The following is a 24,659-nucleotide window of genomic DNA, read 5'->3' as shown; positions in this document are numbered from 1 at the left end:
CATATGAGAGATGAAATTTAATGCAAAGAAGTGTGAGGTGATACATTTTGGTAGGGAGAATGAGGGGAGACCATACCCACTAAATGGTAGAATTTTAAAGGGGGTGCAAGAACAGAGAGACCTGGGGATGCTTGTGCTCAAATCTTTGAAGGTGGCAGGACAGGTTAACAAAACAATTAATAAAAGCATATGGGATCCTGGGGTTTATAAATAGAGGCATAGAGTACAAAAAACAGGAAGTTATGCTAAACCTATATAAAACACTAGTCCGGCCCCAGCTGGAGTATTGTGTCCAATTCTGGGCACCACACTTTAGGAAGTGTAATGATCAGTAACATGTCATCCTAGAATGGTACACTAGGTGGAGCTGTATAAGAGTGGGCTACCCACGATGCACTAGGTTACCCACAAGGCAGTAGTCAAGATGGATGCTGTACAAGTCCACATAGCTGAATAAATGACTAGCTCTAAGCTAGCTGTTCATAATGATAATGTCTATTTATTTATGAACATAACATGGTACCAGGATTGGTAAAATCTGCTGAATATTGTGAAATGCGACATGGAGACTTTGAAGCCACCAGAGGGTTTGAAACTCATGGGGAATGTCGACTGCAATTGGCAGACTTTCAAACAACAATTCGAACTCTACATTGCTGCCATCAGGTTCGGTACAATGCCAGATGCCAGGAAAATAGCATTGCTGCTCACGGTTGCAGGCCCGCAGGTGATAGAGGTATTTAATACATTTGTATTTGAACCAGAGCAGCACAGAAAAAAATTGGACGATGTGCTAAAGAAATTTGATACACATTGTTCTCCCAAAAAGAACGAAACCTATGAGAGGTACGTGTTCTGTTCACGGACACAGCAGCAAAATGAGACTTTTGATAGCTTTGTGACCGATCTGAAACTGAAAGCACAGACATGTAATTTCTCTGAACTGAAATCATCCATGATTCGTGACCAGATTGTGTTTGGTATTCATGATAAAAAGGTCAGGGAACGTCTGTTGAGAGAAACCGAACTAACATTGGAAAATGCTGTGAAAATATGTCATGCCAGTGAGCTAGCTCAAAAGCACGCGAAGACTTTCAGTGAAATTAATAATAATGCGATTGTAGTAAGTGATAGTGCTGCTGTCAGTGCTGTGTCCTACAAAGGGAAGAAACATGGGCAGAACAGAAATGAAAAGCAATCGGAGGAAGGAATTTTTAATTGTAAATGCTGTGGTTACAAACACCAGTCACGACAATGCCCAGCGTTTGGAAAAATGTGCACAAAATGTCATGGAAAGAATCACTTTGCCAAACAATGCTTTTCAAAAGTAAAAACTAAGAAAGGGCAACGAGTTAATGTGATTGAGGACACTGATTTAAGTGAGACATTTTTTGAAGGAATGGTGTCATGTGACAATATCAAAAAGGATACAGAAAATGTGCAGCCCTCAGGAATGGACAATGCTGAACATAAAGTTAATGCAGTAAAAGAGGACAAATGGATGATCTCACTGCAGGTAAATGGAGCATTAGTTACATTGAAACTAGACACTGGGGCAAAAGCAAACTTAATCAGTGTGAGTGACATTAAAAATATGAAAGAAAAGCCCAAAATACAGAAAAAGTCAGCACTACTGAAGAGCTATAATGGACAGAAAATAGATAGCTTAGGTGTATGCAGATGCAAAGTGACAGTCAAAGACAAAGTGCATCATCTCATGTTTTCTGTTGTGGCTGAAAGACTTGATTCGATACTAGGTGACAAAGCTTGTGAAGACTTAGAACTGGTCAAGAGAGTCTACCATATAAACTGTGCCATAAGCAGACCAGATGACTCAGGTGATGAAGCAGAGAGCCCATCAAGGATGAAAAGGCCAAAGGGTATCCATGTCTTCAAAAAGCCTAGTTTCTCCAAGAAGAAAGAAAAAGACTTTAAGGTCAAAGAGAAGCCAAAGGAAGAAAAGCACAAAGAGGAAAAACACAAGAAGAAAAAGTCCAAAGATATAACCACAGCAGATGTTGTTAAGCAGTGGAAAGAGAAAAAGAAAAAGAAGAAGCCTGCACCAGAGCAGGAAGCAGTTCCGGTGGATACTCCTTCTTCCCTCAGGCCAATCGTTGGTGTTCCATTAGCCGAGGCTGCTGAGAGGACTATGCTGTATGATGGGATCCAGCTGCCAGCAGTTTTTCGAGAGTGCATTGACTACATTGAGAGTTATGGCATGAAGAGTGAAGGAAACACTGAAACCCTCTCCAAGCAAAGATCGCATAGACCCAAGTCTCAAGTCCACCCCGCCCAGACACAAACTTGTGGCTCAGGACCCCCAGGAGGGTATTCCAGAAGGTTTACACCTCCAACTTGCCCACAAACGCACAAGTGAAGGCCCTGTTTGATACAGGAGCTGATTACACTGTAATAGACCCCAAAATTATAAAAACTAAATGGACAGATTTGGGGACCCCAATTTGTAAAAAAACATTAGGGCGATTCACACAAGGTAAAACCCAAATAATTAATTTTTACAAAATACCTATTATATATGGAATCACAGTGACCCTAGATGTAGGACTGGTACCACAATTGGCCTATTCCCTCATTATAGGACAACCAGGCATGAAACATTACATTAAAATCTCAACCAGACCTGTAGAAGCATCCACAGACCAGGATGACAGGGGAAAACATATTCAGACACAGTTTGATCGAACTTACCTAGAGGGGGGAGGCAAAGACCTCCTAGAGCAACTCATTAATAAATACTACCCTTATTATCTACAAAGCCATCCAAATCAATGTGGAAAGATAGACATCAAACCCCACCCACTTGAGGCCGGCTGGCACAAACCTAAAAAAACAGTGGCCTATTCAAGACCACAAGGGAAAATTAGATCTCCTAACAACCCTCACAGAACTAACAGAACAAGGTGTCTTAATAAAAATGACATCTAGAACTAATTCACCATTGTTTGGTGTTGCTAAACCAGATGGGAGGTGGAGATTAGTGGTTGATTATACAGCCCTAAATAGGGTAACAGCCCCACATACTGCACAACAGCAAAATTCCACAGCCCTTCTCTCTGGAATCACGAGGGAAAAATATAAATCTTGTATTGATCTAGCAAATGGCTTCTGGTCCCATTCAATTGAAAAAGCTGATTGGCCAAAAACAGCAATGACTGGACCCGATGGGTATCAGTACTGCTGGACCAGATTGCCCCAGGGATGTCAAAACAACCCCGTTCTCTTTTCAGCCCACATCATTGATCTTTTAAAAGACCTACCTAACATCAATTCTTATGTGGACGATGTATATCTGTCACATGACAATCTCCAAGAGCACTTGAAAGTCATTGATGGTGTTTTATCCAGACTTACAACTGCTGGGTACTTAATCAACATAAAAAAGAGTCAACTAGTTAGGGAAGAGGTAGATTTTCTGGGCCTGCGAATAACTGGAAACAGTAGAGGATCCTATAAAGAAAAATTAGCCACCATTCAATATCCTAAAACTCTGAAAAACCTGCAAGCAAGTTTAGGACTCCTGAATTTTGCTCGATCCTTTACGCCAACTTTTGCCGAGCTCTCAGTATGCTAGAGTGAGCGAAGCAACAAAAGGGCCATTCATATTTTCACCAGACGATTACTCAAAATTGCAACAATTATGCCGAGAGGTACAAAAAGCAATAGACCTGGAACAGGGGGACTCAATATTCACCTCAGCTCATCACCTAAAGTGGCAGTTGCAGTTTTCTATAATGAAAAGAGCATAGTGCCCATTCAGTTTCATTCTTATAACTTTTCCAATGTTGAAAGGAGGTACATTAAAAAAGAAAGGGTCATGACTATGGTCGTCCAATGTCTCATCAAGGCACGAACCCTTCAAGGGAAATACCATTACCATCTATACTGAGATTCCCGATTTAAGATCTGTATTGAGGATGGCCTCTGATGGAAAAAAGAGCCACCCAAATCCGATATGATAAATGGGCATCGTTCTTAAATGATCCTACACTCATTTTTAAATTTCTATCCCCGGAAATGGACTTAGAGCATCTCCCCATCATGGAGGGTGATGATACGGAGGAGGGAATCAGACAGATGCCTATGAGACTGCTTACAGAATACCATCAAGTAATTTACTGTGATGGATCGTCAGTGACGATTAAAAATGGGACATCCCAACAATCCTCAGCTGGGATGGGGAAAGTAGTAGGGACTTTTTGAGATTCCTATTCTTTTTATCCAGAAGAATTACTGTCCATATCCCTTGGCCATAAGACAGCGCAAAATGCTGAAGCTGCAGCACTACGGTATGCTTTAGAAAAGGCAGACCCTATTAAACCCACATTAATCTGTACAGGTAGTGACTATTGTAAAAGAGGACATAACCAAGAACTAGTTTTCTGGGAACAAATAAACTTTACCAATCATAAGGGTAAACCCATAAAACATAAGTCATTGTGGGAAGACATTCTCCGTTCGAGGATGGAGAAACAGAATTGTCAGATGATTCATGTAAACGGGCATACCACTGGGACAGTACACTCAAAAGGCAACAGTCTTGCAAACGAACAAGTGAAATGTTCGGTCTGCATGACATCCCCTCGAGAGGGGCCTGCCAATATTAGTATTATCACTAGGGCAGAACGGGCAGCTAATCAGGATGAGGAACTGATTCAGCTATTAGACCCAACAAAAGAGAATCCACCAGGATATCCATCAAAGTACTTTTACTCGGAACCCCTACTGGCATTGTGCTAGTTAAGTTGCCCAAGGGAAACTGAGAAGTACCCCCAAGACACAAACAAGAACAGCTTGTAAAAGCTCAGGAGGACATAGGTCAAGCATGTTGTGGTGCCAGAACTGTAATGATCAATAACATGTCATTCTATAGTGGACACTAGGTGGAGCCATAGAGCTGTGTAGAGCTGTATATAGCTGTATGTATAAGACTACACTACCCAGCTGTATGTATATTAAGACTACATTACCCATGAGGCACTAGGCTACCCACAAGGCAGCAGTCAAGATGGAAGCCTCTACAGATACTGTACCTAGTCCACATGTGCTCAATAAAAGTGTCTAGCAAAAGCTAGCCGTGTTCATAATAAGAATGTCTATTTATTGATGAACATAAGATGGTACCAGGATACCAAGAGTTGTAAATATCTGCTAAAAAATTGTGAAAAGCGACATGGAGAATTTGAAGCCACCAGAGCGTTTGAATCTCGAGGGAAATGTCGACTACAATTGGCGGATTTTTAAACAACAATTCAAACTCTACATTGCTGCCATCGGATTCGGTACGAAGCCAGACGCAAGAAAAATAGCGTTGCTGCTTACGGTTGCAGGCCCACAGGTGATAGAGGTATTTAATACATTTGTATTTAATCCAGAGGAGAACAGAGAAAAATTAGAAGATGTGCTAAAAAAATTTGATGCACATTGCTCTCCCAAAAAGAATGAGACGTATGAAAGATACATCTTCCGTTCTTGGACACAGCAACAAAATGAGACTTTTGATAGCTTTATAACTGATCTGAAACTGAAAGCACAGACATGTAATTTCTCTGAGCTGAAATCATCCATGATTCGTGCCCAGATTGTGTTTGGTATTCATGATAAAAAAAGTCAGGGAACGTCTGTTGAGAGAAACCGAACTAAATTTGGAAAATGCAGTGAAAATATGCCAAGCCAGCAAGCTAGCTCGAAAGCACGCGAAGACTTTCAGTGAAATCAATAATGATGCGATTGTAATGAGTGATAATGCTGCTGTCGGTGCTGTGTCCTACAAGGGGAAGAAACGTGGGCAGAACAGAAATGAAAAGCAATCGGAGGATGAAATTTTTAATTGTAAACGCTGTGGTTAAGACAATGCCCAGCGTTTGGAAAAATGTGCACAAAGTGTAATGGAAAGAATCACTTTGCCAAACAATGCTTTTCAAAAGTAAAAACAACGAAAGGGCAACAAGTTAATGTGATTGAGGACACTGATTTAAGTGAGACATTTTTTGTAGGAATGGTGTCATGTGACGATATCAAAAAAGATACAGAAAATGTGCAGCCCTCAGAAATGGACAATGCTGAACATAAAGTCAATGCAGTAAAAGCGGACAAATGGATGATCCCACTGCAGATAAATGGAGCATTAGTTACATTGAAACTGGACACTGGGGCAAAAGCAAACTTAATCAGTATGAGTGACATAAAAAATATGAAAGAAAAGCCCAAAATACAGAAAAAGTCAGTACTACTGAAGAGCTATAATGGACAGAAAATAGATAGCTTAGGTGTATGCAGACTCAAAGTGACAGTCAAAGACAAAGTGCATCATCTCATGTTTTCTGTTGTGGCTGAAGGACTTGATTCACTACTAGGTGACAAAGCTTGTGAGGACTTCGAACTGGTCAAGAGAGTCTACCGTATAAACTCTGCCATAAGCAGACCAGATGACTCAGTGGATTCTGTAGTGAGTAATTTCCAGGATGTGTTTAAAGGATTTGGAGTTCTACCATTCACTTACAAGATCCAGTTAAAGGAGGATGCTCAGCCAGTGGTACATGCTCCACGGAGAGTTCCAGCACCCCTGCGTGACCGGCTCAAGAATGAACTGGACAGAATGACCACACTAGGAGTCATCAGGAAAGTCGAAGAGCCAACAGACTGGGTTAACTCCATGGTATGTGTAAAGAAAAAGAACAATGATCTAAGAATATGCATGGATCCAAAGGACTTAAATGCAAACATAAAACGTGAACACTACCAGATTCCCAAGCGAGAAGAAATCACCAGTGAAATGTCAGGTGCCAGATACTTCACAAAGCTCGATGCCTCACAAGGATTTTGGCAACTAAAACTGGATGAAGAGAGCACCACATACTGTACGTTCAACACACCATTTGGCAGGTATTGTTTCCTCAGAATGCCTTTCGGGATAATATCGGCATCTGAAATCTTTCATAGAGCGATGGAACACATAATTGAAGGTCTGGAAGGAGTTCAGGTCTATGTTGATGACATCATCATCTGGGGCTCCACACTGAAAGAACACAATGAGAGACTGATTAAAGTGCTACAGAGCATACGCCGGAATGGACTAAAGCTCAACAAAGCCAAGTGTCAGTTTGGCGTCCAGGAAGTCACTTTCCTAGGAGATAATCTATCTGGTAAAGGAATAGAGCCAGATATGGAAAAAGTAAACGCCATACTCAACATGCCCTGACCCACTGACAAAAAAGGAGTGCTACGCATCATGGGGATGATAAACTTCATTGGAAAGTTCATTCCTAACTTGTCAGCCAAGACAGCCTGTCTGTGAGACCTGCTACATAAAACAAATGAGTTCGCATGGACAGAAAGACATGAACAAGAGTGGATGAACCTCAAAACAGTGCTGACAACCACACCTGTACTCACCTTCTTTGACCCAACAAAGAGAATCAAAGTGTCAACGGATGCATCAAAAGATGGCCTAGGCGCGGTCTTGCTACAAGCAGAGGGTGAAGATTGGAAGCCTGTTGCCTATGCCTCCAGATCTATGGCTGATTCTGAGTGTCGATACGCCCAGATTAAAAAGGAATGTCTAGGCTTGGTAGTTGGGCTAGAAAAGTTCCACAGCTACATATATGGACTTCCCACCTTCACAGTTGAGACAGACCACTGCCCACTGGTTGCCATCATAAAAAAAACCTGAATGAGATGTCTCCAAGGATTCAACAACTCATGATGAAGCTGCAAAGATATGACTTTGAACTGATCTACGCACCAGGCAAACACATAGTGTTAGCAGATGCACTATCCTGAGCACCCACAATGAGTCATGTGAGCTCTACTGAAGAAGACGTGGATGTTCATGTGAGTATGGTCACTGCTGCGCTGCCCGTGTCAGACACAAAATCAAAGCAAATAGCAGAAGAAACAGTAAAAGATACAGTGTTACAAACAGTAATAGAGAACATTCACCATGGTTGGCCAAAAGGTTCCTGTCCAAAGTACTTTCACATCAGGTCAGAATTGAGTGTCGCAAGTGGACTATTACTAAAACAGAACAGAATAGTCATTCCACAGGCTCTACGTCAAGACATGCTCAAAAGGATTCATGAGGGACACCACGGAATTGAAAAATGCAAAAGGAGAGCAAGAGACACTGTTTATTGGCCTGGCATAAATAAGGACATTGAGAACATGATAGGCAAATGTGAGACATGTCAGAAACACCAAAACAAACAAGCAAAGGAACCAATGATAGTAGCTGACTTACCAACAGCACCATGGCAAAAGGTTGGTATGGACCTTTTTCATTTGAATGGTAAAGAATATCTATTAGTGATTGACTACTATTCTAACTACCCTGAGATGGCGCTGCTCTCAAGCACCACAGCAAGCAGTGTCATAATGCATGTGAAATCCATCTTCGCCAGACATGGAATTCCCAGGATTGCCGTTAGCGACAATGGTCCGTGCTTCAACTGTAGGGAGTGGCAACAGCGCACAGTATGACTTTCAGCACATCACATCCAGTCCTTTGTATGCTCAGTTGAATGGTAAGGCAGAAAAAGGTGTTCAAGTTCTCAAACAGCTACTGAAGAAAGCGACAGAAAGCAAGTCTGATCCTTATCTCGCCCTGCTGAGCTACCGAGCCTCACCTTTAGACTCTGGTTCTTCACCTGCTGAACTCCTAATGGGTCACAAGTTGTGCACCACGCTACCCTGCTGTGCAAAAGAAAAGCAGAGTAAGGAACTAAGACAGAGACTTCAACTGTTAAAGCTGAAACAGAAATCAAACTATGACAAGTCATGCAAAACTCTGAAACCATTGACAAGGGATGATGTTGTCAGGATTGCGGATCCAGGTGCATGGAACAGAAAAGCTACAGTTCTTGAGGAAGTAGGACCAAGGTCATACACTGTTAGAACTGAGGAAGGACAGATTCTCAGGAGGAACCGCCGTTCCCTCCTAAAAACACAAGAGACTATCCAAGAGCAAATCGATGACAATGCCGCAACTGAATCTTGTCACTCACCACCAGAACAATCTAACACAAACACACATACAGGCTCTCATGAAAACACATCAGACTTACCCGTGCTGAGAAGATCCACACGTGAAGTTAAAAAGCCTGATGGACTTAATCTTTGAATACAAAGAAAACTATATTGAAAATGTATTGACTGTTGTGAAGATGTTTATGTCATTATGATTGATTGATATTGATTGATACTGATTTTGTTTAACCTCAAAGAAAGGGGGATGTAATGATCAGTAACATGTCATCCTAGAATGGTACACTAGGTGGAGCTGTATGTATATAAGAGTGGGCTACCCATGATGCACTAGGTTACCCACAAGGCAGTAGTCAAGATGGATGCTGTACAAGTCCACATAGCTGAATAAATGACTAGCTCTAAGCTAGCTGTTCATAATGATAATGTCTATTTATTTATGAACATAACAGGAAGGACGTGAAGGCTTTGGAGAGGGCACAGAAAAGATTTACTAGAATGGTTCCAGGGATGAGTGACTACAGTTACGTGGATAGACTAGAGAAGCTGGGGTTGTTTTTCCTTGGAGTAGAGAAGATTGAGAAGAGATTTGATAGAGGTGTTTATAATCATTAAGGATTTCGATCGAGTAAATAAAGAGAAACTGTTTCCAAAGGCTGAAGGGTCGATAACCAGAGGGCACAGATTTAAGGTGATTGGCAAAAGAACCAGAGGCGACATGAGGAAAAACCTTTTTACGCAGCGAGTGTTTAGGATCTGGAATGCACTGCCTGATAGGGTGGTAGATACAGATTCAATAGTAGCCTTCAAAAGGAAATTGGATAAATACTTGAAGGAGAAAAAATTGCAGTGATGTGGGGAAAGAGCGGGGGAGTGGGACTAACTGGATTGCTCTTCGAAAGAGCCGGCACAGACTTGATGGGCTGAAAGGCCTCCTTCTGTGCTCTACTATTCTATGATTCTAAGTATGGAACCTTAGGGCGCAGGCAGGAAGAATGGCCCATAACTGAGATCTGCTGGCTACATTGGGACAGGGAGCAGTGAAATCAAGTGAGGGCAGTGTCCTGAAGGTGAACCAGAGATTAAAAAACAATGGAGGAGTAAATGCATTACATGACTCCAGCTTAGGTTAGGATATTGTATGGAAGGATGGGCTAATATTTCTAGAGTGGTGCATTTTCCATATAAGATTGGTTACTAACATTTGTTCTTTACGTCCTATTAAAAAAGTTTTTCTGTCTGTATGAATGTAAAAATGTAGAGTTCCTCCTGGCTAACAGATTGGCCTGTGCTACCAATATAACATAATTAGTCACATGGTTAACGGGGACCAATCAAATTAGACAGTCACTTTGCATCTTCACCAACTGTAAATTGAAATAACTTTATTTAAAAGCTGCAAATGACAGTTTAAATAAGTCGAAGTAATTGTGAGAAATCAAGTTCTAACTGAAATTTCAATTACGTTAAAGTTCTGAGCTGCTGGACAAGCCTGGGACTTAACTCACGAGCAAGTCATTCAGACATTTCAACTGCTGAGGCCCACAAAATTCCAAACTTGTCTTAAATGCAATGTCTGAACAATAGGTGCTCAATTTAGTACCATATCCAAATGTAACACAATGGCCCAGAAATTCGGGTCGGGGGCTTCCCGTGGGTGCAAGCCCCCGACCTGCACTTACCTTGCGCGCCGACAGTTGAGCTGTAGGACCCCGTGGAATTCCGATCCGGGGCCTGGTCCAGCTGCCGGCGCGCAGTGCTTGCGTATCCCAGGGGCGTAGTTAGTTCGATGCGTCCCCTGGGATCACGTGAGCCATGGGGAGCCAATCGGAGCAGGGAATGCTCCATTCATAAGTCTGACAGGAAGAGCTGTCAAGACTTATAAATACTACGGCCCCAAAATAGCACTAAATCTTCAAATAATTTTTTTTTTAAATCACATTTTTTAAATAAACTACAAATTAAATGAAATAACTATTTTAAACAATAATTTAAATTTTTGAAAAAAATAATTTTATTTTCTAACGGGACTAAAAATAAACTTACCTTGCTTTAAACTTTGGGTCTCCACGGGTGAGTACGCACAGGGTACTCACCCGTAAGCCCAATGGAAGTGCTGGTTTCCTGCATGCACTGCGCATGCGCGGGAAGCCGGCACTTCTGTTCCCCTGAAAGAAGGAGTTCAGAGTTCGAACGCATGCGCAGGAGAGGCTGCGCGTGCGCATCGAACTTACGTTTTTTTTGCAGGTTTTCCCGGGAGGGTAAGTCTCCAGCAGTTACACTTTTAAAAAGCAGTCGTAAGGCCTGCTTTTTACAAGGTAAGTGGTGAATTAATTAAAATTAAAACATTTTTTCCACAGGTTTATTATTTTTAAATACTTTAAAGCAAGGTAAGTTTATTTTTAGCCCCGTTAGAAAATAAAATTATTTTTTTCAAAAAATTAAATTATTGTTTAAAATAGTTATTTCATGTAATTTATAGTTTATTTAAAAAATGTGATTTTTAAAAAACTTTATTTGATAATTTAGTGATGTTTTGGGGCCCGTAGTATTTCTAGGTTTTGACTTATGAATGGGCATTCCCTGCTCCGATTGGCTCTCCATGGCCCATGGGATCCCAGGGGATTCTTCGAACTAACTGCGCCCCTGGGATACGCAAGCACTGCGCGCCGGCAGTTGGAGCAGGCCCAGGATCGGAATTCCACGGGGGCCCACAGCACAACGGCTGGCGCGCTAGGTAAGTGCTGGTCGGGGGTTTACACCCGCGGGAAGCCCCCAACCCAAATTTCTGGGCCATTGCCATGGAACCTTTTATGTCACACCTGAGTGGGCAGGCGCTGTAACATTTGCATATTGATTTATCATTGGCCCGCAGGCATCTGTAAGGAATACCTATTATATTCACATGTGACCACATGCTGAGTTGTCATTGGCCTGCAGGCATCTGTAAGGCCTGCTATTTTTTAGAAGACCCAGGGGTCCTGACTCCTTCTAGTCCACACGGTGCTGTACTGCTGTGAGTCAGATCAGACCTGATGCTTCATTAAAAGAGTTTAAACTGTAATACTCCGTTGTCCTGCAATTTATTATTTTTGTGCAAAGTGTGCAAAACAAGACATGGGCCCCGATTTTCTGCCAGCTGTCGGGTGGCTTTCCAGGCGGCCGGGGGCCAAAAATCGCCGAAAAAGCGGGTTGCAACCCCCCCCCCCCGCCTGATTCCCCGCCCTGTCCGACTTTCGGACCGCCGTTTCTCCGTGACCCGCTTCAGTCCCGCCTGCCGCTGGTGGGACTGGCCGTCGGAACACAAATCACCAATTATTACCTTGTTTAAGTAGATTTTGAGGGGCCGTTGCGATTTTGGGGCTTTCCCCACGTGAAACACACCTGCGGGGAACCCCGCTGATGAGACCTGGCGTGAAAACAGTTGGCTTGCTTGCTTGCAGCTGCAGGTCAATGAGGACTGAAGAGATTTAAACAGGCAGCATTTGCAGGCTGCAGGACCTTGTTGATGAAGGCTTCGGGGAATTTTTAAAGGCTTAGGCACAGCTGTAGAAAGTTGGAGCCTCACACACTTCTCCAGTGTGAGCTCCTGGGAAGCCCCTCTCACCACCTTAACTCAGCGCCTCCTCAACGGAGGCATCTGCCAGAAGCATGGGAGGCCTTTGGTACCTTCCCTTCCTGGCATTTGAGGATCTCCAACAGCAGAGGAGGCTGGAGCAACTCCAACAACAGCATCACCAGCAACACCAGCAGCACCAGCAGGAGTGGCAGGCTGCGGCTCACCCACCTGAGGCAGCACAGGCCAGAAGGGGTCAGCGCATGGAAGGCCATCAGCGCAGGAGATACCCCCCAATCAGGGCGTACAGACACAGGGTCAGCTACCTCAACATGACTGAGCAGCAGTGCCAGAGGCGGCTCCGACTTTCACGAGAGGTTGTGACTGACATCTGCGCAATGCTGCGGCAAGACCTGGAGCCCAGAGCAACAGGTCCACACTACTTGCCAGTGGCCATCAAAGTCACCACCGCACTCAACTTTTATGCCTCAGGCTCCTTCCAGGGACCAGCAGCAGACATCAGCCGCATCTCCCAGGCTGCCGCACACACATGCATCACGCAGGTAACCAATGCCCTCTTTGCCATCGCGCACAATCACATCCATTTCACCAGGGATCGCGCAAGTGTGAGGGCGCGAGCGCGTGGATTCGCTCAGCTGGCAGACTTTCCAAGATGCAGGGCGTCATTGACTGCACACATGTGGCCGTTAGGGCACCCCACCGCAATCCAGGAGTTTTTGTCAACCGCAAGGGCTTCCACTCCCTTAACGTTCAGCTGGCGTGTGACCACAAGAAGGTGATTTTGCATGTTTGTGCCAGGTTCCCTGGCAGCTGCCATGACTCCTTCATACTGTGCCAGTCTACTGTGCCTCCGCTATTCAGTCCACCAAACGAACTTCAAGGATGGCTATTTGGAGACAGGGGATATCCCCTGCGCTCTTGGCTAATGACGCCGTTGAGGAGACCAGCCAGCGAAGCTGAGGAGCGCTACAACTCCAGCCACATTACCACCAGATGCATTATTGAGCAAACCATCGGATTGCTGAAGATGCGCTTCAGATGCCTCGATAGATCAGGTGGAGCCCTACAGTACTCATCAGCCAGGGTCTCCAAAATCGTTGTGGTATGCTGTGTGCTTCACAACATGGCACAGCGTCGTGGCTTGCCGATTCCGCAGGACCAAGAGGCTCCTCACAGAGCCGCCTCGGGTGAGGATGATGCTGAGGAGGAGGAGGAGAACAGAAACGAGCATCCTGCAGAGGCCCGCTAACCAGCGGCACCAGTGCGCGAGAACATTGCTGGGCGGAATGCAAGGAACGCACTCATCCTGGGCAGATTTGCGTAGCCTGGTACATCAAACACTGCAGTCTCACTGCTTCTTAACTGACCATGGACAGTGGCCCATGCCTGCACTTTCCAACAACTTTGACCAGCTTGCGGTCATCTGCAAGTTATCCTAAGGCCTCTATGTGACATCCCCATTCAGCAAATGACAGACGCCATAACTGCAGCAGCTGGCACCAGATTTTTTATGTACAGGAAAATGATGGCATTAAAACTATTTACAAGACTTGATGGTGGAATAGTTATGTGAATGTGAGCATAGAGAGAGACGGAATGGGTAAGGGTGCATGGATGTGACTGTGAAGTGGGATGTGGAAGAAGAGATTGCTGAAGCTGAGTGCTGTTGGGGAAAGGCAATGGGGATGAGGTTGAGGGTGATGGAAACTTCATACTTGCTTTCCCTGTGTGGTGAAGGTCATGGAAGCGCTTCCTGCACTGCAGCCAGGTGCGACGGGTGACACCCAGAGAGTTTACCTCTGCTGCCACCACCATCCAGGCAGCCGTGGACTCTTTGGGAGGCCTCTTCCTCCCTGAGCGAGGGTAGAGGACCTCCCTGTGGGCCCTTACCCCATCCATCAAGGTCTGCAATGACGTCTCGTTGAATTTGGCCGCAGCTCAGCCTCTGCCGCTGGCAGCAGCTGGTGCAGGCTCCTCTGCCATTGTGCAAGAGTGGTTGAGAAGCCTGCAGAGGTGGAGAAGCTTGCTGGACACTTTGAAAGCACCACGAATGATGACATCATATTGTGGGGCTTCCTGACACGAATTGGACAATTAGCAAGGGTGCCCACATGCTGGGAATTAATTGGCCACTTGAGGGAAAATTGCGTGGAGCTGGCTGACACATTTTTTTGTGTGTTAGAAACCCCACATTTGGGGAAACCTGACCATTTCCCACACAAGCCAAAAATCGGGCCCATGGTGTCAGAAAAGTGATTTGAAATGGACATTGTTGGAGCTCCCGTGCCTCGAATGAATTGGGGATCTTTGAACTTACATAGAGAATGGTGCAAGTTCAAGCGACACGTGGAATTGATGTTCTCGGGTCCACTGAAAAGCAAAGGGGAGGAAGAAAGATGCAGCTACCTACTCTTGTGGATCGGAGAAAAAGGGAGAGACTTTTAACATATGGTCTCTCACCGCAGATGAAGCAAAGGTACTGAAAAGTTATTTTGACCGTTTTGAAGCATATGTGATGCCCAAGACAAATACGATATTCGCTAGGTACAAGTTTCAGGAGAAAGTACAAGGAGCTAGTGAGTCGTTTGAACAGTTCGTGACTGAGTTAAAACTGCTGGTAAAAGACTGTGTATATGCAGATAAAGATGAGATGGTCAGAGACCGCATCGTGTTTGGAATACATTCAGCTACAATGAGAGTGAAACTTTTGAATGTTGGGTCCGGGCTAACGCTGGACAAAGCTATGGACATAGCTAGATCACACAAGATAGCCCAAGCACAGTTGAAAACCATAACCGGTGCCACGAGCAGCTCGAGTGAACAGACAGTGCATGCAGTTAATAGATACACACCAAAGAACACTGCCCAGAGAGCGTGTTTCAGAACAGAAAGAACAGCGAGAGTTCTAAAAATGGGCGACACAGACATAAAACACTTCAAAAACTGTGGATATTGTGGAAACAACTGGCATGGAGAAAAGGAGTACTGCCCTGCCAAAGGAAGGCAATGTACTAAATGTGGTGAATGGAACCACTTTGCTAAAGTTTGCAAGACTGTTTTCGGAAAAGCAGTACACACAGTGAGTGACAGTCAAATGCTAGATAGAGAGCCAAATGCAGAGGAACTGTTTGTTGATTCTGTGTCACAGAAAAAACAGATTTCAGAGACTGAGCAAGCTTTTGCCGATATTGAGATAGGAAAACAGGGCAAAGAGCTTAAGTTTAAACTAGACACTGGATCTCAGGTTAATGTAATTCCTCTGAGTGAGTATCACAGCTTGAAGGATGAGTGTGAGCTACAGCCCACCAGACTGACCAGCTATGGGGGTGAGCAGCTCAATGCAAAAGGCACATGCGTGATGAAATGCAAGTAGAAAGAAAGCGACATGATGTTGGACTATTACATTGTTGACACTCAAGCACCTCCAGTGATAGATCTAAAAGCATGTTTAGACATGGACCTCGTCAAGCTAGTGCTATCATTGACAGCACCAGTTGAGAAGCAGACAGTCATGGAGGAGTTTGCTGACGTTTTCAAAGGAATCAGACTATTCCCAGGTGAATGCACTATTCACCTTGACCCAGCAGCAACCCCTGTGGTTTGCCCACCATGAAGGATACCCCTTGCTCTACGTAGTTGCCTGAAGGAGGAACTGCAGAGCATGGAGAATACAGAAATCATCGTCCAGGAAACAGAACCGACAGAGTGGGTCAACGCGTTAGTAGTGGTTGAGAAACCACGTACAGGCAAGCTCAGAGTCTGTCTCGACCCCGGAGATTTGAACAAGGCTATCAAATGCCCTCACTACCCTCTACCAACGCTAGATGACATCACACCCAAGTTAGTAGGAGCACGTTACTTCAGTGTAATGGACGCACGATCAGGATACTGGAATATCAAGCTCACGGAAGAGTCATCTAAGCTAACAACGTTCAACACACCATTTGGACGCTACTGATTTCTGCGTTTACCATTTGGTCTTATCTCAGCTCAGGATGAATTCCAGCGGAAGATCGATGAAACCTATGAAGGCCTCGACGGAGTAGTCGCAATCGTAGACGACATCCTCATCTATGGCAGGAATAGAGAGGAACATGACAGGAACCTCCGTGTGATGCTACAAAGATCACGGGAGAAAGGTATCTGGCTCAACCCTGAGAAAAGCATAATCGGATCCACCGAGATCAGTTATTTCGGGCATCGCCTCTCAACTGATGGCATTAAGCCGGATCCAGAGAAAATCTCCGCCATCAAGAAGATGGAGCCGCCGAAGAACCGCGCAGAGCTGGAGACAGCACTAGGCATGGTTAACTACTTAGCCAAGTTTGCCCCGATCCTCTCCGAAATCAACGCACCCATGCGTCAGTTGCTCAAACAATCCAATGAGTTCCTATGGGACAAACAACATGACACAGCATTTCAGAAAATGAAAGACCTAATCACCAGAGAACCAGGACCGGTTCTTGCCTACTTCGACCCCAACAAAGAGCTCAGACTACAAGTGGACGCGTCAAAGTACGGACTAGGCGCAGTATTGCTGCAAGAAGGAAAGCCCATCGGCTACGCTTCCAGATCTCTCACAGACAGTGAAATCAACTGTGCTCAAATTAAGAGCTATATGCAATTCTGTTCGGATGTAAGCGTTTCCACCAGTACGTCTATGGCCGACAAGTCATTGTGGAATCAGACCACAAGCCCCTCGAGTCAATCATGAGGAAACCACTAGCCGCAGCCCCACCAAGGCTACAGAGAATGATCCTTCAGCTGCAGAAGTATGACTTCACAATCATTCACCGTCCAGGCAAAGACATTCCTGTCGCAGACACGCTCTCCAGAAAGTCTCTTAGCTACCAGGACAGCAGCCTCAGTGAAGGCATGGATGTGCAGGTGCACATGGTGTACAACAGCTTACCTGTGAGTGACTCAAAACTCAAGGAGATCCGAGCAGGAACAGAGAAAGATGCACAACTCACACTGCTGAGCAAAGTCATACATGAAGGATGGCCTGAGGAAAGGAGGAAATGCCCTCAGAGCATATCTGAATTCTGGAACCACAGAGACGAACTGTCACAAACCAACGGAATCATCTTCAAAGGGGAGAAAATCATCATTCCTACCAGTCTCAGAGAAGAGATGTTGACAAAAATTCATGCTGGACATATGGGCATGGAAAAATGCAAACAAAGAGCACGTGACATTATGTTTTGGCCCGGAATGTGCAAACACATTGAGGGCATTGTCGGAAAATGTTCCATTTGTCTAGAACGCCGCCCATCAAATGTCAAAGAGCCCATGATACCTCACCGTATCCCAGACAGGTCCTGGCAGGTCGTCAGCTGCAAACAAGTGCATGCAAAACGTATACAGAGACAGCAACACCAAAAGAGATACTATGAGAGGTCAGCTAGACTACTGCCACCGCTGCACAATGGAGAATCCGTCAGAATCCAGGAGCATGGCTACTGGAAGCCTGCAGTCGTCATCCAGCCAGCTGACACTGAGCGATCGTATCACATCCGCACCCCAGAAGGACAAGTGTACCGCCGCAATCGCAGGCACCTCCTGAACACCAAGGAACAACACCGTCATTCCGATGAGAGGTCAAGCCTAGAGTTATCCTTGACTTGTGAACTGCCAAAGGGTGTAGGCGGATAGCTGCCCTAAAAAAACTGTACATCGTTATTGAAACGTTGAGATGTTTTCAGTGCTAGTTAAATGTTGGGTTTACTTATATGTTGATGCTACTGAGAACATTATGTAGAAGAAAGGTTCAAAATTAATGCATAACATTTTCTTTTAAAAGAAAGGGGATGTAACATTTGCATATTGATTTATCATTGGCCCGCAGGCATCTGTAAGGAATACCTATTATATTCACATGTGATCACATGCTGAGTTGTCATTGGCCTGCAGGCATCTGTAAGGACTGCTATTTTTTAGAAGACCCAGGGGTCCTGACTCCATCTTGTCCACACGGTGCTGTACTGCTGTGAGTCAGATCAGACCTAATGCTTTCATTAAAAGAGTTTAAACTGTAATACTCCGTTGTCCTGCAATTTATTATTTTTGTGCAAAGTGTGCAAAACAAGACAGGCGCGGCCTTGGTTTAATGTCTCATCCGAAAGACATTAAAATAAAAAAATTAGAGGGAACATTGCCCAGAGGTCCTGTCAAGCTGGTGCTAACATTAGCATATCAAAGACTGTTCTCAGTGGGTGGAAACACCCATTCACAAACTGGTTCTTCTTGTTTACAATGAGCTATAAAAATAAAAGTGTCAGGGATGAGGTATTTGAGGAGTGACTGCATTAAATGCCAGCGTGCCAGAGCCTGAACCTTCTCTCTCTCTCTCAAGCTTTTTGGGGAGGTTCAGTCCAATCCCCACTACCCAAGACTAACAGCAGCTTCCCAACAGCCTCAGGCTGGGATACAAAAAAAAACCTCACATTTATATAGCACCTTTTCTGACCTCAGGGTGTCCCAAAACACTTCACAACTTCAAGAGTTATTTTTGAAGTGCAGCCACCGTCGTTTTGTAGGTAAACACAGCAGCCAATTTGCACACAAGATCCCGCAAGCAATATGAGTGATCAGTTCATCTGTTTATTCTGCAATTTCCATCTACATCTCTAGACCCTCCATCTTTTGTTTCTTTACTTGTCCCATTACCATCCCCTTTTGCTTTGGACCCATCATCCCTTTTGTCATTTAATCTCTCCTGCCTTCCATCCTATCACAGACCTTCCCTTTTGTTCTTTCCTTCCCTTCCCCCCCCCCCCCACCCCACTTTCCTTGCCTCTGTACTTGCTTAAAATCTTTTTTTATTCGATCAAGGGTATTAAGGGATATGGGCCAAAGGCGGGTATATGGAGTTAGATCACAGATCAGCCATGATCTCATTGAATGGCGGAACAGGCTCAAGTGGCTGAATGGCCTCCTCCTGTTCCTATGTTCCCTTCCACACATACACAGTTCCACAAATGAGACAGTGGTGTTTCGTCCAATATTTTACCCCCTCCCCAGGCTCTGGCACTGTGTCTAACTGGAAGACCACTCTGGAATCACCACTCTTTGTGAAGGAATAAGCCATTTAACCTATTCAGAAAAATACACCATTCTATGAAAGAACTCTGGCCTTATAAAAACATGACAAACTGGGTCTGGAAATCTAGAAACATCAAGTGTTATATTACCATTTCTGTTTTATGGTAATATATCATACTTGTCTACTCATATAAATCACGCACTTAATATCCTCTTTTAAGCAACCAATTAAAGAATATCGGAATTAGTACAACAGTGAACAGTTTACATTGAGAAATAATGGGTCGGCTGGTGTGTATTATCTTTTTGTACAAACATCTTTGCCAAGTGGTCAGCTTATTAATCTCGAGTAGATTGTGGAATTAAGTTGCCATTAAGTAGCGAATAATGAACACCTAGCAATAACTACAGTGCTGTAATCTGAATTTGTGCTTCAGAAATTGCTCTTAAGAATGAAACTGAAATGGTTTGCAAAAGTCATCAGAACTCCTGCCTTACAGACTCTCCCTGTTGTCTATTATTTATTTTATACATTGAGGTTTTTTTTTTGTCAGTTTCATGCGGGATGTGATTGACAACCTACTGCAGGTACATGTTGTGTAATGGCATTCCACCTAAAGGGACTAAAATTGGGCATCATTCTTCCAGCGTTATCAAAAAATAGTATGAAATTGATCACTGAAAAATTCTACGTGGACTATATAATTATAACATTTTAGATTTTCCTGGGAAAAAAAATTCCCCTTGTGAAATTACAAATATTTAACATTTATGAGATTGCAGATTACCTGAGAAGAGGTACTGCTTATTTTCAAGATTATCACGTATACATTTTTATCTAGGACACGATGCATGTTCATTTTGTTTTTCCCTTTTTCTTTTGCCTTAGCTGCTCTGCAAAGTGTCTTTCCACAGACAGAACTGGGTACCTTCCTTGCCCTCACGAAAAAGGACAAGGAACGACAGTTGAATGAACTAAGCATGATTGTCACGGGCATTCGACTGTTCAACAAGAACTGTAAGAAGGGTGGCGAGGGCATTGATGACTGTAAGTATTGCGGAACAGATTTTGAAACACCTTGTTCCTCCTTACTTGGGTTTCTAGATTTGACTGTTAAATGAAAAAAAATCACACTCTTTGAATATTAATGAATAAACATTTAATGCAATTTCAGTGTGAAATTCCTTTCTGTGCCACTGTAACGTAATAGCTAGCAACTTAAGAGTTAGCTGTGCACATTGCTAGACCATTATAATGGCCCTGAATTTACGGTCAGTGGCGAAGGAAAGGGGTTTGCCGCTGGCCCTGAAGAAAGCTGCCCATAGAGATGGCGAGAAGTTTGCCTTTTTCAACACGTGAGTGATTTCAGTGCAGTGTAGTGGGGATTCTCTGGTGTGATCTGCTGTGATGTCAACAAGCTGCCTAAGCAGCCAGTCGCATTGCAATTTTCTCACAGGCAGGGAACCAGGAAATGAGAACCTGCTTTTATCCTGACTTTTTAAAAATGTTACAGAGAGCAAAACAAAGATTGGGGTTCTCACATGGGGATAAGGTAGAACCTGAACTATCAAAAACAAACTTTAAAAAAATATATATTATTTTTGTTAAAGTTTCCTAAAAATTGTAATTTTTATCATAATGGAGAAATTTGACACTCCACAAAATTAAAATTAGTTTTTCGGGGCCATGACGTTTGTTTAGCAGTCAATACGTGTTAAAACTCCAGTTACACCTAATCCAACAAGTCTGAAAATTTAATGGGGTATTTAACAGCGATATTACCACGGAAAAGCCCAAGTTTCTGTCAGTTTCACTGATTTCCCTGATTACACTGTGGGGGAGCAGTGAATGACTGACCGCAACTTCAGGATTTCCGCGACTGACCGCAACTTCAAGATTTCCACGTTTAGATGCGGATGCGCTACACCCTTAAGTTGCGGCTGTTAGTTCACCGTTATTACCCACTACAAATTCCAGCCCAACGTTCCACTGATACTTCCTCTCTGTCTTTCACTAATATGCCCGGCCCCCTCAACTTCTTCAGTTCTGAAGGGCCGAAACCCAAAGTGTAAACATGTCTGATCCCTCCACAGGAGAGCAGATATTGGCTATGCATTATTCATAAAGCAATTTATATATCCTTGCTGCAGTGGTGGAAACAAAAAACAATAATAAAACTTTTAAAAGGGAAATGGATAAATATTTGAAAAAGACAAAATGTGAAAGGATAGAGGAATGAGGCTGTGGATAGCTCTTTCAGAGAGCCAGTACAGGTGAATGGCCTCCTTCTGTGCTGTAAAATTCTAATTGCTGCTCCACATTGGTTGGACATGTTGAGTACCGAGTCCACTAAGACTCATGCACCTGTTTTAACTTCATCCTTGGGAATTTCGGTTAGCCTGCAACTTACTTCCAAGTTGTTACTGTATTTTAAACACTGCCTAAGGTTATCTGACGCTGCCTCTGTGTAACTGAAATACATTTGCAAACACAGTGCCTGCTATTCTAAATGAAGCTCTGCCAGCAACCAAACAAAATGTTGAGTCTGAGCTACAAGCCAGTCAGCAGCTAATCTATCACTACACTGCTATTATCGAGAGGCTGGAGAAAAGTCGGGAGCAATGCTACGAGGAAGATGGGCTGCATGATAAACTGAAGGAGGTTTTATTCAACGTGAGGCAGCATGAGGTCTTTCTACGCATTATTGTGGTAGGAAAATATATTAAGTATTAAACATTATTGCTGTTGTAACTGAAGAAATATACTTTCAGTTTTAAAGGGAAAGCAGTACAAAGTTTTCTCTCTGTCTCCCTCTCTCTCTCGCGCGCTCTCTCTCTCTCTGTCTAAAATGCTCTATAGTATCTTTTGGAAAAACCTTTGGGCCTGAAATTCTGGTCTGGGCCACAGGCAGGGAGTGGGTGGATTGTTGCCAAGTGGATGCAATTTCACTGCTATTCCATCCCGGTTCTTGTTTGCCATTTTCCGCTGGGAGGGGAGAGGACAATTCTTTCGCACACCTCCCCATATCAAGGGACAGGCTGTGTGTGGGGGTGTTCCTGGGCTACCTCAGGAATTGCGCCCATGCCATCCGTAAAAGGCTTCAACACCTTCAGCGGGCTCCCATTGGAGCTGAAGATCTTTCTGCAGAGTCTTTTCTTGAGCCTGGGAAAGGTTTGGGGGTGCTCCTTGCGGAGGAGCCTGAGAAAGGTTTGGGGGCGCTCCTTGCAGAGGGGCCTGGGAAAGGTTTGGTGACCTCCTGGCAGAGGTCCCTGGGAAAGGTTTGGGGACCTCCTGGCAGAGGACCCTGGGAAAGGTTTGGGGGAACCTCGAGCAGAGGTGTGGGCTGATCCAACTTTCAAGGGCGGATCAAGGCAAGTGTTACTGAAGTGCACCTGCACATACCGGTGGTCCGACCAAAGCATGAAAGTAACCATATCCCCACAATCTAGGACTGGGTCTCTGGGCTGGATTTTACCGACCTCGGCAGGTCCGTGGCGGGCAACGTCGATGGTGGGTCCCAGCCTCGCTGCTGGCTCCAGCCCGCTGTCCAAAATTATTTTCCCCTGATGGGGCTTGTTAAGCCCACCCAGCGCATTTCCCAGCCAATTGAAGGAAGTGGGTCTGATGACATCATTTGATGACACGTCATCAGCCGGTTTCCTTAAAGGGACCATGCGCAAATTGATTTTGACAGTTGTGCTGTCAGTGTTCTACAGCATTGAGGTGCTGCAAACACTGACAAGCACTGCACAGAGGTGCACGGTTGCACCCAGGCTCTCCCATGATTCCCTCCATATGCTTATGGAGGGAGTCACAGCACGCAGGGATGTCTCTTCCCTGCCAATGGGTGGAAGAGACCTCCCCAGGAGACCAAAGCAGCCTGGTTGCACATTGCACAGGAGGACACAAGCAGTGATGTCGTCAGGAGGACCAGGCTGCAGTGGCGCAAACCTTTCAATGATCTCAGTAGATCATGAAACGTTACTGCAAAGCCACACTCAACCTCATCCTGCTGTGCCACTTATCACATCCCCATCACTCTGCCTTCCCTACCCTACTCCTGCACATCCTTACTCGCACCAACTTAACTTGCACCTCCACCCATCCCTCTCTATCTACATTATCACTTCCCCATCTCACTCGCCACCCCTCACACTCGCCACCCCTCACACTCCCCCTCATCCTAGTCCAATCATACCAACTAACAACACACAAGGGTAGGCACTTGTGTGTTTTAGCCAATGTTCATGTGAAGTTTCTGTTACTGTGCTGTCAACCACTGAAACTTTTATTTTGAACACTTTGCGTTCTTGGACAGATCTGTGTGCACCTTTGGAAGTGGCTTAGTGAGTTGCAGTGAATGGTGAGACATAACGGCACCCCCCCCCCCACAATGGTGATGATTGTGAAAGGAATGGCTTGGGCATTGTAGGGATGCTTTATGGTGTTGGTGTGGGGTGGTGCCAACCTGGTGCATCATGTTGCAGCCAGGGCGTACAGCATCAAGTGAAGTAAATCTGGCCATGGTGAGACCATCCCTGGCAACAATGTGGTCGGGTGCTGATGCCCTCTGTCCTGTGCAGCATCAGTTAATTGCGTAGAAAGTTGGTGTTGTTGTTGGTGCTGCTGGTGTTGGGGCTGATTGGTGGGATTCTGAGGACCAAGGTGAGATAGTTTCAAGGGCACCAATGCTGATGTAATAAATGGCAAGTGAACTTGAGATGACAGAAGCGATCTGTCAATGGTGAGAGAGGTTGTTCCAATGAGGTGACACTGGATAGAGAGTTTACTCCAAACACGTGCAAGCTGCATAAAGCTCAATCTATCTTCCAAATGCAGTAAGCAACAGCTTCTGAGCTTGGAAAGTGAACAACTGTGAGATGGGAGCTTTCATAGCACATTTGCAAATGTCAAGTAATGAGATGATTCCATGGCCATACAACTCCCAACCTGCTTACCTGACGTGATCCTCGAGCACCGTAGACCCCGTGGGCCACCTGGTAAACTCTGAAGGTGAGCTCAAAATAGTTCTTAATG

The 24,659-nt window shown here is 44.5% G+C and overlaps 1 protein-coding gene across 4 annotated transcripts in view; it reads left to right on the top strand.

Annotated features, from left to right (window-relative positions):
• cfap206 (cilia and flagella associated protein 206) overlaps positions 1-24,659 on the top strand; it is a 78,021-nt gene that overhangs the window by 11,572 nt on the left and 41,790 nt on the right. For all 4 annotated transcript variants that reach the window (XM_085997655.1, XM_085997657.1, XM_085997654.1 and 1 more), the window contains 2 exons: positions 20,511-20,669; positions 22,117-22,331. In XM_085997655.1, coding sequence (XP_085853781.1) covers positions 20,511-20,669; positions 22,117-22,331 — 374 coding nt within the window. The remainder of the gene's footprint in view (positions 1-20,510; positions 20,670-22,116; positions 22,332-24,659) is intronic.

Source organism: Somniosus microcephalus, chromosome 9 (assembly GCF_052327205.1).
Source record: "Somniosus microcephalus isolate GS21.2 chromosome 9, FLI_Smic_1.0, whole genome shotgun sequence".
Classification (NCBI taxonomy): domain Eukaryota; kingdom Metazoa; phylum Chordata; class Chondrichthyes; order Squaliformes; family Somniosidae; genus Somniosus; species Somniosus microcephalus.
Note: the sequence above shows the minus strand (reverse complement) of the source record. Positions and strands in the feature narration are given on the sequence as shown.